The sequence below is a fragment of the Hyperolius riggenbachi genome, chromosome 11 (genome assembly GCF_040937935.1).
Source record: "Hyperolius riggenbachi isolate aHypRig1 chromosome 11, aHypRig1.pri, whole genome shotgun sequence".
NCBI lineage: Eukaryota > Metazoa > Chordata > Amphibia > Anura > Hyperoliidae > Hyperolius > Hyperolius riggenbachi.
The window spans coordinates 7,090,501-7,105,395 of NC_090656.1; the positions used below are offsets into that span (position 1 = coordinate 7,090,501).

Here is a 14,895-nt window from a genome sequence, read left to right on the forward strand (position 1 = left end):
AGCCCCCCCCCAGGAACTACAAACGCACCTTGAACCCAAACAGAAGCTCTGCATATACACCAAAAGCATGGCTGTTAAGTAGGAGCAGCTGACCAAAAACGAATTACATTAGTACATAGCAAGGAAATGAGCAGCGCTACTTAAAAACAGACTAGTGCCTACCTGCAAAAGAGTGCAAGCCCCACTTGTGGGGTCGAATACACACCGAGCATACACATGACCTGTCTACCACTAGAGGAGGATGTTGGTTTCCATTAACAGCTTGCATGCAACCTATTAAGTACTCGTCCCTCCCACTGCGAAGAAGTCAATCCTCCATGGGAGGGGCCTAACACTAACTAAATCCTAACCTATGTATATGCATTGCACTCTTTTGCAGGTAGGCACTAGTCTGTTTTTAAGTAGCGCTGCTCATTTCCTTGCTATGTACTAATGTAATTTGTTTTTGGTCAGCTGCTCATTTCCTTGCTATGTACTAATGTAATTCGTTTTTGGTCAGCTGCTCCTACTTAACAGCCATGCTTTTGGTGTATATGCAGAGCTTCTGTTTGGGTTCAAGGTGCGTTTGTAGTTCCTGGGGATTGAAACCGAGCCAATCAAAATCAGCAAGTAGCCCAATTCTAAACTGCATACAATTTGCATGACATGTGCATACAAGCTAGGATTATTAGTATTGCATTAGCCATCTCTACTAGCCTTATATTTGGGTAAATTGGCAGACCAATAACGTTTTAAAATGCTGGATCAGAAAGTTTGGGTTTTTTTAATTTTCACCTTTTTTACTTTGCTTATTAAATATGCTAATACCAATTAAGCGAACATTTAATATGTGCATATAAAGTGTTCATATAATTACTACATGCATAATTAATTAGCAGAATGTGAAAACTAAAAAAAAAACACAGAATCACCAGTTCTGAACTTTTGTAAAGCTAACTTGTGTGCAAATCTACCGAGACAAAAACTCGGATCCTCTGGGCTACAGTTGGGGGCGGAGTTCTGGACAGATGCACCGTTAGCCTACAGGATAAGGACACATCTGTTGCTATGTAAAGAGGAGGAGGAATGATGGTGGAGGATGGAGCAGGCAGAGTGGGGAGGAGAATACCATCTTGGCGTGCTGGACTTTTAGGTGATGTCAGGCCCCTGTACACACGCTACAGCCGATCTCAGCCCATACACTCCTGAACCTCCCCTCTTGTCAATTGTCATCTAGCATTTGTACCAGGGTCGTCAAAAAGGAAAAACAGCCGTTTGCTTTTATCTGCCGTGCAAGGTATTCCTTATGTGTAACGTAACTTGTATCTGTCAGATTAGCTATCCTCTTGTCTCCCTGCACCATTTGTCACATGACTGCAGAATCCTGGTAACTGTTTGTTCAGCAGCATAAACATGAAGCCCCTCCCCTCAGTTCCTCCAACCCATAGATGAGGAGTGCAATGCTACTACAACAAAGGGATTGAAAGCCTTGTAAAACAATGTGATATATAAAAAAGGAAGTGATTATGTGGAGAAATAATCAGAAAATTCAGTGTGTCTAAAATATAATAAATAAAATATAAAAGGTTTCCTGCTTTAAAAATGTTTAAAGCACTCCTGAATTGGACCAACAAAGTCAATGTTTACTTACCTGGGGCTTCTTCCAGCCTCCTGTAGCCTTTCAGGTCCCTTGCTGTCATCTGGTCCCCTCCGTTTTTCTGCTGCCACCTGCAAAAGATCTGTGACTAGAACTCCAGTCATAGGCGACTGCACATGCTCAGCTGCACTCACGTCTGCGCATGCTCAGCTGCACTCACGTCTGCGCATGCTCAGCTGCACTCACATCCCTGGGGGTGTTGTGCACATCAGTGGTATATTTCTTTTGAGAACTTTGCATGCGTAAAAAAGCTCCTGCAGATGCAAGCGCGATCGAGGGAATGCGCAAAGAGGACTGCAGTAGCCCACAACTGGAGTTCTAGTCGCAGATCGTCCGGAGGGAGCAGCAGCCCAACAGAAGGGACCTGGAGGACACAGAGGGACTTGAGAGACTGCGAGGGGTCCAATGGTCCAATTCAGATGTGCTTTAATCGACTAATTAAAAACGTCTGTGACATTCCGTACGATCCTCCTACTTCGCTTAAAGGACCACTATGGCGAAAAATTGTTAATTTAAAATACATGTAAACATATACAAATAAGAAGCATGTTTCTTCCAGAGTACAATGAGCCATAAATTACTTTTCTCCCATGTTGCTGTCACTTACAGTAGGTAGTAGAAATCTGACAGAACCGACAGGTTTTGGACTAGTCCATCTCTCCATAGGGGATTCTCAGCATGGCCTTTATTCTTTGTAAAGACACTCATTGAAAAAGATTTATAAAAAATATGCTGGCCATCCTCCCTACTCGCTGCACACTTTTGTTGGCAGTTGGGCGGAGCAACTTCCTTTCGCTTAGTGCTTTTAAAACTAAACAAAACCATGAGAATCCCCCATGAGGACATGGGCTAGTCCAAAACTTGTCAGTTTATGTCAGATTTCTACTACCTACTGTAAGTGACAGCAACATAGGAGAAAAGTAATTTACGGCTCATTTTACTCTGGAAGAAACGTACTTCTTATTTGTATGTGTTTACATGGATTTTACCATTTTTGCAATAGTGGTCCTTTAACACAATAAGTAAGGTGCAAAATCAGTAATGTATTATAATTTCAGAGGGTGGTTTTGGTTTGGCATGGCATATTTATAAGTTTGTATAATTTATGTAAGGATCTGTATAATGCTAGGAACATGAAAGTCCCCTGTACATCTGTTTGCAAATTCTCCTAATTATCTACTAATCTTTACAGGACACACCTATAAAGTCCTCGCCACAGTCCCAGTTTTTGGGATCAGTCATGAGGAGATGGAGGCTACAAATCTGAACAGTGAAAAACCTACATCCATCCTCTTTATCTACATATACTGAGCTATTGCCACCCCCCTCCCTGGGCATGTCTGATGATCCCGTGTGCATTGTGCGGTCCTCGGTGTAGCTGCGCCCAGGTGGCCGTTCCTCACATGCGGTCTTCAGGCGTCTTCTAGGAGGTTTTGAGGGCGAGCAGCTGAAACTTCCTGAGACGATTGGCGGCCGCGACCACGTAGAAATGTTTCTGCAGAACGAAATGGCGGCAGGTCATTCACTATGAGCACAGCAAAAGTCCCAGTCTTCAGAAAATGACATTACAAAAGACACTGCACTCATTGAGGGTGCGTACACACATCCAGTTTTGATTGGCCAATCGCTGGCCAATGTGATCACCTCCAAGTACAGTGGCGTAGCTCAGGAACTATGGGCCCCCAGTGCAAGTTTTACATTGGGGCCCCCCAAGCACTCTATACTTAACAATTGATACGGCGCAACCAACCCTGCCAATGGCAACTACCGTGTCAGAGGTACACGCAGGGAATGGGGGACAGCTTGTTAATGATTACTGCTATTCAAAGTATCTATAGAAGTGCTTATTACCAGCACAGGACCAATAGAGAGCTAATACTGTGTTTGGAGGAGGGCCCCTCTGGCCCAAGGGCCCCGATGTGGTCGCTACCTCTGCACCCCCTATTGCTACGCCACTGTCCAAGTAGTATGAGGACCAACATATTCTGGATACTATGAACGGATTATGTCGGTAAGCTCTCGTACTGCATGGAGGTGGTAACATTGGCCAATCAATATTGGATGTTTGTACCAGGCTTTATAATATGATCATACTCTATAATCATGTCACTGTCAAAAGCATTGATATCCTATTTCTTTCCCCATTCTATGATTAACTGAACATTACTAGAAGATTCTGACCTGTATCTGCAACCACACAATTGACTCCTCTCTGGAGACATTCACTGACATGACTATGTACTCTGTAATGTGCTGCAGAAGATGTCAGTGCTATATAAATACATAATAATAGTATGGTAGGACATATGACTATGGTAGGATTAGAGTGTGAGCTCCTCTGAGGACAGTCAGTGACATGACTATGTACTCTGTAATGTGCTGCAGAAGATGTCAGTGCTATATAAATACATAATAATAATATGGGAGGACATTAGACTATGACTATGGTAGGATTAGAGTGTGAGCTCCTCTGGGGACAGTCAGTGACATGACTATGTACTCTGTTATGTGCTGCAGAAGATGCCAGTGCTATATAAATACATCATAATAATTTGGTAGCACATTAGACTATGACTATGGTAGGATTAGAGTGTGAGCTCCTCTGAGGACAGTCAGTGACATGACTATGTACTCTGTAATGTACTGCAGGAGATGTCAGTGCTATATAAATACATAATATGGCAGGACATTAGACTATGACTATGGTAGGATTAGAGTGTGAGCCCCTCTGAGGACAGTCAGTGACATGACTATGTACTCTGTAATGTGCTGCAGGAGATGTCAGTGCTATATAAATACATAATAATAATATGGTAGGACATTAGACTATGGCTATGGTAGGATTAGATTGTGAGCTCCTCTGGGGACAGTCAGTGACATGACTATGTACTCTGTAATGTGCTGCAGGAGATGTCAGTGCTATATAAATGCATAATAATAATATGGTAGGACATTACACTATGACTATGGTAGGATTAGAGTGTGAGCTCCTCTGAGGACAGTCAGTGACATGACTATGTACTCTGTACAGTGCTGCAGAAGATGTCAGTGCTATATAAATACATAATAATAATATGGTAGGACATTAGACTATGACTATGGTAGGATTAGATTGTGAGCTCCTCTGCGGACAGTCAGTGACATGACTGTACTCTGTAATGTGCTGCAGAAGATGTCAGTGCTATATAAATACATAATAATAATATGGGAGGACATTAGACTATGACTATGGTAGGATTAGAGTGTGAGCTCCTCTGGGGACAGTCAGTGACATGACTGTACTCTGTAATGTGCTGCAGAAGATGTCAGTGCTGTATACATGCATACTAGTGATAATACATACTGTAGATAGATGCAAAGCTTCAGATGCAGACTTACTTTCCACTTCCTCTGGGCCATGTATCTCTGCAGCATTATCTGTGACTTCAGTCGCACTTTGTGTTTCTTGGCTTTCAGAGGCAGATTGCTCAGCCACTCGTGTTTCAGGCACTGCCCGGCACTCAGTCTACAGCTGTGAAGAAGAATTGAGATGCACATTTTATTGTAAGAATAATTTATTTTCTCCACTTTGTGAAGGAGCCCATCATAAGCTGTGTTTCTGCTGCTTAGCGCCAGGGGCGGATCTCCCATGATGCAGATAGAGAGCCGCCAGACACAGCTGACCCGGGAAAGTGACCTGTCCTATACAGGAGGCACCTATATCTGGCTACGTATACTGGTAGAACCTATACCGGGGCACCTATAACTAGCTTCCTATACTGGGGGCCCTCATACCTGGCTTCCAATACTGAGGGCACCTATACCGGGCTTCCTATACAGGAGGCACCTATATATGGCTGCGTATACTGGGAGAACCTATACCTGGCTACCTATACCGGGGCCCCTATACCTGGCGTCCTATACTGGGAGAACCTATACCTGGCTACCTATACCGGGGCCCCTATACCTGGCGTCCTATACTGGGAGCACCTATGCCTGGCTTACTATACTGGGAGCACCTATGCCTGGCTTCCTATACTGGGGGCACCTATGTCTGGCTACCTATACCGGGGCACCTATAACTGGCTTCCTATACTGGGGGCCCCTATACCTGGCTTACTATACTGGGAGCACCTATGCCTGGCTTCCTATACTGGGGGCACCCATGCCTGGCTACCTATACTGGGGGCACCTATACCTGGCTACCTATACCGGGGCACCTATAACTGGCTTCCTATACTGGGAGCACCTATGCCTGGCTTACTATACTGGGAGCACCTATGCCTGGCTTACTATACTGGGAGCACCTATGCCTGGCTTCCTGTACTGGGGCACTTATACCTGGCTACCTATACTGGCGGCACCTATATCTGGCTTCCTATACTGGGGGCACCTATACCTAGCTACCTATACTGGGGGCCCCTATACCTGGCTACCTATATTGAAGGCACCTATACCTGGCTTCCTATACTGGGGGCACCTATACCTGGCTACCTATAGTGGCCACACCTATATCTGGCTTCCTATACAGGGGGCACCTATACCTGGCTTCCTATACAGGGGACACCTATACCTGGCTTCCTATACAGGGGGCACCTATACCTGGCTACCTATACTGGCGGCACCTATATCTGGCTTCCTATACTGGGGGCACCTATACCTAGCTACCTATACTGGGGGCACCTATAACTAACTACCTATACTAGTGGCACCTATACCTGGCTACCAATACTGAGGGCACCTATATCTGGCTATGTATACTGGGGGCACCTATACCTGGCTACATATATACTTATACCTGGGGGCACCTATACCTGGCTTCCTATACTGGGGGCACCTATACCTGGCTATGTATACTGAGGGCACCTATACCAGGCTACCTATAGTGGAAACACCTATATCTGGCTTCCTATACTGGGGGCACCTATACCTGACTACCTATATACCTATACCTGGCTTCCTATACTGGGGGCACCTATACCTGGCTACCTATACCTGGGGGCACATATATTTGGCTATGTATACTGGGGGGACATCTATACCAGCCTACCTATAGTGGCCATACCTATACCTGGCTTCCTATACAGGGGGCACCTATACCTGGCTTCTTATACCTCTCTGGAGAATTTCCCACAGCCTCCTGGAGACCACCATCGCTGCCCGGTACCCTCTGTGCTCTGCGCCTGCACAAGAACAGCAAAATAACACATATATCCAGGCACATCGCCTCTAGTTAGGACATTAAATAAGTTAAGGAAAGGGAGGTGCTGAAGGGGATGTGGCCAGAAAAATGGCAAAGAAAGTATTAACCCTTCGCACACTTGCATGCAAATGTTCAAACAAATGCATTCACAGATTCACTCATCCAGGCACCACTGTTATTCCTACAGCTAAGCTAAAAGCCGGGGTCTTAGTTCACAGAAGAATGCATTCTTATGCTTAGTAATGGTGCGCATGGATACATTACGTTAGCTCCCTTGTGCGATTGGTAAAATGCACAATCTGTCCCAGGAGAGGACGTCAGGATGTGTGCTCCTAATCCATTGATAGGTTTGATGCAATGAATGTTTGCATGTCTGCACTATGCATGTTACAGGGCCAGAGTTAGGACACCTATGTTTACCTGGGTACTTCTGCGCAGTATAGGTGACTAAGCATAAGAATGCATTCTTCTGTGAACTAAGACCCTGGCTTTTAACTTAGCTGTAGGGATAACAGTTGTGCCTGGATGAGTGAATCTGTGAATGCATTTGTTTGAACATTTGCATGAAAGTGTGCGAAGGGTTAATACTTTTTTGCAAAAGAACAGCTTCACCTTTGCTGAAGCAGCACAGAGCACTCATGTATGAGCGGCTTCAGTTTACTGTGCAGGAACGGCTATACTCACGCAGGCGCAGACTGTGCTCGCACACGGCAGGGAGCGCAGCCATGAGAACACATCCGATAGGCTCTTGTCGGATATGTTCCTGGGGTCTGTGTGTGGCATTGGTGGTCTCCATCTGGATGTGGGAAGGGTACACTTTTAAGGGACCCTGAGCAGTGCCATAAAAAGGAAATCTGGACTTTCCTCCAGCCCCCCCTCCCATACCCCCCCCCCCCCATAGCCCACGAGGTCCCCCAGCATTTTCTTTGTAACTTTTGTGGTCCCGCTGGCAGCTCCAGTAATGCAGCGACTTCGGCTAAAGTTGTACGTAAAGGTTTCTGCACATGCACAGTTCTCTAAAGTCTGACCCGCTCGTGCGCAGGCCACTTACGGTGACCGGGGTGATGACGCACCAGGGGAACGCATGTGTGACTTTAAACAAAGACGTTGGATTATTGGAGCCACCGGTGGGATCATGGAAGGGACAAAGACGATGCCGGGGGACCTCGCGGGGGGCTGGAAGAAGCCCCAGGTAAGTCCAGATTTCCTTTTTATGGCACTGCTTATGGTCCCTTCACACATCTGTTTTTATGGGAAAGGGAGGAGGGACTCTGGGCGGCACATGATGGAGAGGTTTCCAGTGGGAGGAGTAAGGAGGAGAACGATGCGATTGATTCGCTGTCGTTTAAAGATCCGGCATTCCATATGTTTAAATGAGCCCTATTAGTTTGGCATAAGTAACATCTCTCCCATGGCCATACGTCTACCATAGATGGTGCTGTTCCACCCCATGCAGCACATTTCATCCTGCCCCATGCTCACTGTTTCCGTCACTGCGGGGTTTCTGATTAGTTCATAAACCTCAGCGGCAGCACTAGACCACCCCATCATACCTGACTGGGCTGCCTGTCACGTGCTCAGCGGCAGACATGTGACAGCTGCCCGCATAGGAAGCAGCTGCACGGAGGGAGGAAGTCTGCCTGCAGAGCCTAGGGAAAGAGAGAGGCAGTGACAGGTGCAGTCAATCTGTCACCCGCCCCCCAGATTCTCCCGCCTTAGGCACGAGCCTTGAGGGCCTTCCCCAAATCCAGCTTTGCCATCACATAGATCATCAAATAGATCCCTCTCTGATCAAATCTGATCAGAGAGAGATCTATTGCCTGTCCATACACAGCAGACAGATTTCCAATAGATTTCAGCATGAAATTAAATTGCCACCCCGAACCCCCGTACCACATGACACCGGTCGTGTAGTGATGCCAATACATGTGGCAGTGTCACATGGTACAGGGGCTCATGGTGAAAATTAAAAAAGACTCCAGACATCGGAGATGGCAAGGAAACATACCAGCACAACAGTTGAGCCAGCAGCACTTTCCACAGGCCCAGAGAGGACACATACACTTGGGGGGGGGATCCGTCGGTTGTCGGGAAATCTAACCTTCTGGGCAATTTTGTCAAGGAATCAATCAAAACGATTGATTGGGTGATCATGTTGCAGCATTATGATCAAATCGCCAGATATCAATGCCTAAAATGTAGTAATGTATGAGAACCTTTAGTCTTATGTTGAGACAAATATGTTGATGTTCCCTTTAATTACCTCTTTTCTTTTACCAGCAGCTTGGAGATGAAGTCTTTGGCCTCCTCTGACACCTGCTCAAAGGTCTCCAAGTCAAATTCCCAGTTGCAGTTGACAATGTAGTTCATGGTCTCTGCATCGCTTTCTCCCAGGAACGGGGACAGACCGCTGACACTAAAGAAGAAAATAACAAAAGTGATTCCAAGCTGATGTATACAATGGCATCAATTCCCTAAATATGACCGCATTCGGTAAAGCAGGAAACATCTGATTTTACCAAACATTTTATAAAATGTCAATTCACTACGGCCAGGCTCACAGTGGGCATTGCATTACCTGTAACAGCAGAAACACAACAGAACGGGAAAGTCACGCCGCACATTATCCGTGTATAGTAAGCAAACAGAAACCTCCGCACTCCTTCCATACGATAAAAAAATCAGCATTCATTTATTAACCATTTCTGCCTCCCGGACGTGAAGCTCACGTCCGGGCGGCTGCTCTGCTGCGGTGCCGCGCTGCGGGCACTCCCCCGTGGTGTCCCCTGGTAGCCCTGGGATCAGTAAACGGGAACATGGTTCCCGATCACCGATCCGTGTCCCCCACAGAAAAACCGAAGCGCTCTCACAAGAGGGTTCAGTTTTTCTGCCCGGAAAAATTGCCGCATCCCCCTTGTACTTCCGCTTAGCGAGAAGCACAAGGAGGGAAAACAAAAATGAAGGTGACCATCTTGTGGCCAAATAGTAAAACTACATCTACATTTTTTTTACATTACAATTTACACATTCAACAACATTAAAAATTAACTGTTTATGTCCCACACCAAAATATTACCCAAATAAAATTTGTAATGGAAAAAAAAAAACATAGTTAGTTACCTAAGGGTCTGAACTTTTTAAATATGCATTTGAAGGGGATATACTACAAACATTTTTTAAATCATAAGCTTGTAAATAGTGATGGACGCAAAACGGAAACAATGCACCTTTATTTCCATATAAAATATTGGCACCATACTTTGTGATAGGGGCATAATTTAAATGGTGTAATAAACAGGACAAATGGGCAAATAAAATACATACAGTAGGTTTTAATTATGGTAGCATGGATTATTTTAAAGCTATAATGGCCGAAAACTGAGAAATAATGAACTTTTTCAATTTTTTTCTTATTAATCCTGTTAAAATGCATTTATAAAAAAAATAATTCTAAGCAAAATGTACCACCCAAAGAAAGCCTAATTAGTGGCGGAAAAAACAAGATGTAGATCAATAAATAGTGATAAAGCAGTGATAAAGTTATTAGCGAATGAATGGGAGGTGAAAATTGCTCTGATGCATAAGGTGAAAAATCCCCGCCGGCTGAAATAGTTAAATCATCAGTCGAAAATCTAGCAAAAAGTATGGCAGCATGCAAGCTGACGCGTTTCTGACCCCACCGGGTCCTTAGTTGTAGCTCATATGACCATTAAAAATTGAGTCCTTAAATACCAAGAAACCACTCCCCTTCCCAGTTCCCACCATACCTAAACAGGTAAAAGGGATTTTTTCTTAAAAATCAATTACCCAGGGTGGGAGAGGGGCTGACTCAAGTGTATTTCACATCATGTTACATAGAATAAATACACATACATAGACAATTTAAAAGACACTGTACTCAGGGACGGTTCTCTCATGAAGCAAGGTGAAACACTTGCATCAGGTGCAGAGATTATAGGGGCAGCATGTTTGTACTGTGTGTACCTTCCTGAGGAGGAATGGAGTGGCTGAGGATGAGCAGTGTGTTTGTCACAGACTTACAGCCAGTATGCTATTGTGTTGAGCTGCAGCATGTCATGTGAGAACATTAAATGAAGCAGAGTAAATTGACAGGTGCTGTGTAACCACTCCAAATCGGGAGGGGGAGGGGGGCGGCAAAAAGTCTAGAACGGGCCCTGACTATACTTAAGGGTTTTTTGTAATTACTATCACCCCTAGCTAACAAAGAACCTGAGATTCTCTTGTAAACTTTGGAGCCTACATGAGAAGCCAGCATGGACCTCAGCTAAATGGGCAGCCACCAGGCTAAGCTGAGAGATCACCATTTGTCGGAGAAGTCCACTCCTCAGGTTAGTTACTCACAGCATGTAGGTGATGACTCCGATACTCCACATGTCCGTTGGGAAGGACACAAAGTCATAGTTGACCACTTCTGGAGCCAAAAACTCTGGCGTTCCAAAGTTCACCTTCAGCTTCTCTCTCGGCTTGTACCTGTAAACCAGCACAAGGGGTTATGGCAGGACTCCGCACAGACAAATAAAATCACCATCTAATCCAATAAATAATGTCTGCTACAGTTGTCACTGTGACACCCATGAGTAGAAACTCAAATGGGCACACTGATAGCCCCCATAACCACCGCCATTGTGGGGGGGGCTAAGGGACCCACTCCTGTCAGCAAATGCAGAGGCTACTGCAGAGTGGTGGCAGTGGAGCATTATGCATGACCTCCTTCTGGTGTCAGGACAGGTTCTCGTTACTCTTCTTCTGTGTACCTGGGGGCCTGGCAGCCAATCACCAGCTGTATGATGACTGGCTGTACAGGGCGGAGCTACACTGAATGTGAGTGATGGGGGGCTGGAAGATGGGGGCTGTGGGCCGGCACAGCAGATCTTTGCTAGGGGTTCCGGTAGTCAGTAGTTACGCCCGAGAATGGCCACCAGTAGAGATAGTGAATGGGATGCTAATTTCTCCAACTTGCTTGCATGCAAATCTAATGCAACTTCTATGCAGAATTGGGACAGTTAAATGCACTTTCTGTCAATTTGAATCAGCCCAGGTCCTACTGGCAGTAAAATTGCTTGCCAGTTAGAGAAATTAGCATCTTGCTGACCATCTGTAACAACGACATGTATGAGCAACTTCAGTGCTCCACTCTGTCTTTGTGTTATCAGCCCACCCCAAGACCGGCACATTTACATTATCTGGCCACACCCATGGGCGTCTGCAGCATAGGGCAAGAGGGGTCAGCCGCCCCCCCCCCCCCCCCCCCAGCAAACAGCCACACCCCCAGCCAAATAAACCAGCGGCCGCCCGGCAGAGCAGACGCGTATCTTCAGGGGTGCAGGCATGGCTAGGGCGTCCTGTCCTGTGCCGCCACCTCCTTGTGTCTGCCTGCTGTGTCCTGTCCCCACTAACAGGCAGCGTCACAGAGATCTCCAATCAGCCGGCAATCAGTGAGAAGAAGTGGACGCTAGTACCTCGCGGACACTGCACTGATATGCGGAAGTGACGTCACACGTCACTTCCGCATATGCAGCGCGGTGTCCACATGGGGTACCATGCTCCCGCTTCTCACTGGTCGCCGGCTGATCAGAGGTCTGAGTGACACTGCCTGTTACATGATTTAGGCAGCGGGGATGGGACATAGCAAGCGGGCGGTGCTGATCTGAGGTCTGACATCATAGGGAGTGGGGGTCCCTGTCACCACCAGGGCCGGCGCTACCATAGAGGCAGAGGAGGCAGCTGCCCCAGGGCCCCAGAGCTTGTAGGGGCCCCCAGTGGCTACAAGAGGAAAAAATAATTTTTAAAATCGGCCTTATAGTTTTTGAGAAAATCGATTTTAAAGTTTCAAAGGAAAATAAATACACATTTAAAAACCTGCTGACTGGTTGATAGCAAATCCACCTTAAATGCTAGAAACCCTAAATTTGCAGGATATGTTAAGGAGATCATTAGGAATAATAGGAAAAAACAATTTTTCAAAAAGACCTTATAGTTTTTGAGAAAATTGATTTTAAAATTTCGAAGGAAAAAAGTATACTTTTAAATGCGGTAAATGTCACTTTTAGTAGCAAACCTAACGGTAGTGTAATTTTACATGCATCAAACGAAAGCGCAATCAATTTCCTGACGGGATTTCCAGGGGGTCTATACGCAGCCGCAGCGCTTTGGCCAGGGATCGCTATACAGCCGCAATACTGTATGGCTGTATGAAGATCCCTGGCATTTTTTTCTATTTTCCCCCCAAAAAAATTATGTTTAGAGTGTGGGAATTTAAAAAAAAAAATTATGTGGGTTCCCCCTCCTGAAACTTTTTAACCCCCTTGTCCCCCATGCAGGCTGGAATAGCCAGAATGTGGAGCTCCGACCGATTGGGACTTCACACCCTGACTATACCAGCTGCAAAAAAGGTCCTCTAATGCTGATTTTTGTTCCGGGGTATATGTTGGGGGGGGGGGGGGGCAGCTTTATTTTGCCCTGGGGCCCCATTGTTGCTTAAACCGGCCCTGGTCACCACCTAAACTAGGAGGGTCCCTAAAACTACCTAAACTGGGGGGCATCTGTCACCAGGACCTGTGTCGGAGGTGCTCACAATCTAATCCCTACCATAGCCCTAGTCTAATGTCCCACCATTGGTGAAAATTTGGCTTCACCCGTGACACCAACATTCTGGTCCGTGGTCTCGCCCATTCTTTTGTGCCCTTGAAAACTTGCCCCCAGGGAAAATTTTCTGTGGACACAACTGCCGAGGATGTGGAATGAGAGAGACCAGGAGCCCAATGGTGCAGTATCGTTAGACGAAGTAGATGATAAGTAGAGTAGTAAAATATACTCACAAGGGTGGTTTGCACTCCTGCAACCACCAACAGAGCCTACGAGAAATTACCCGCTCCCATTCGGTATCTCAGATCCACTAGGCAGGTGCTGGTCAGTCGCTTTCCTTAGGTTTTTGGATACGTAGTGTACAAGATACTGCCCCGAAGGGTTGCACTATAGCTAAAAAGACGTGTAGGAGGCGCCCAGAATATCTCTTAAAGAGAATCTGTAACCTAAAAAAGAGTTTATTTCATAGTTTTACCTTGTAAAGAATAGAGAGGTCTCCTAACTTGTACTACTACTACTACTACTACTACTACTACTAGTAGTACGGCTGCGCTGGCCCGGCGGTGCGCGTCCTAGATCGCGCTCCTGTTGCCGGGCACTTTCTACACATGTGCGTGACGTCATGAGTGACATCACGCTCATGCGCAGAGAGTGCCCGGCAACAAGAACGCGATCAAAGCTGTGCACCTCTGGGCCAGCGCAGAAGTACTACTCCAGGTCATAGCGACCCGGAAGTAGTACTGCCCCATAGAGTTTCGCCTGCGAACAGTTCGGGCCATCTCTAGTAAAGAATGCTGCAATCTTTAGTAGTGGCAGGTCCGTGTCTGCATTCTGCAATAGTCTATGAGCTATGCTTCTCACAATGATCAGCTTTTATCAGTAGATGATACTGAGTTACTGAGAGCAGAGAATGTGTGAGCTCTGCTTTTCACAGTTTTCAGTGTGTGAAAGACTCAGAGCAGGGCTATCAGTGTAACCTCCTCTGTCTGTAAACAATTACAGCCACTTCCTCTTTGGGCCAACAAGCCTGACAAAGGAGAGTACATTTGATTTATTACAGCAAAGGAGCAACTAAAAAGGCTGCAGTAAGCCAGAGCACTTTAGAATAAATATAGGAACTTGTAGGATAGTAGAAAAAAGCTGAACATTTTGTTACAGAGTCTCTTTAACTTTAAATCATATAGTAAGGAAGTAATTATATCTTACCTCCATCAAATGAACAAACCATATAGGTACAAATAATTTTAATGATGCACAACAAAGACAATGCGTTTCATGGGTACTGGGCCGCTTCCTCAGGTCAGTAACAAAGGGCCTAATTCAGCAGCAGATGCGACAGTGGGCGGCGATGGAGTTAAGATTAAATTACTATGTTACTATATGATTTAAAGTTAACATACATTCTGGGCGCCTCCTACACGTCGTTTTTGCTGCTCTACTGAAAACTCTGCTGGAGCCCCAGGGACCATAA

General features: G+C 45.8%; 1 protein-coding gene across 3 annotated transcripts in view; it reads right to left on the reverse strand.

Moving 5' to 3' along the window:
• Positions 1-2,614: 2,614 nt before the first annotated feature.
• MYLK3 (myosin light chain kinase 3) overlaps positions 2,615-14,895 on the reverse strand; it is a 152,702-nt gene continuing 140,421 nt past the window's right edge. For all 3 annotated transcript variants that reach the window (XM_068261374.1, XM_068261373.1, XM_068261372.1), the window contains exons 10-13: positions 11,181-11,309; positions 9,082-9,234; positions 5,015-5,147; positions 2,615-3,131 (exon numbers count right to left, since the gene is read on the reverse strand). In XM_068261374.1, coding sequence (XP_068117475.1) covers positions 3,060-3,131; positions 5,015-5,147; positions 9,082-9,234; positions 11,181-11,309 — 487 coding nt within the window. In that variant the 3' untranslated portion in view covers positions 2,615-3,059. The remainder of the gene's footprint in view (positions 3,132-5,014; positions 5,148-9,081; positions 9,235-11,180; positions 11,310-14,895) is intronic.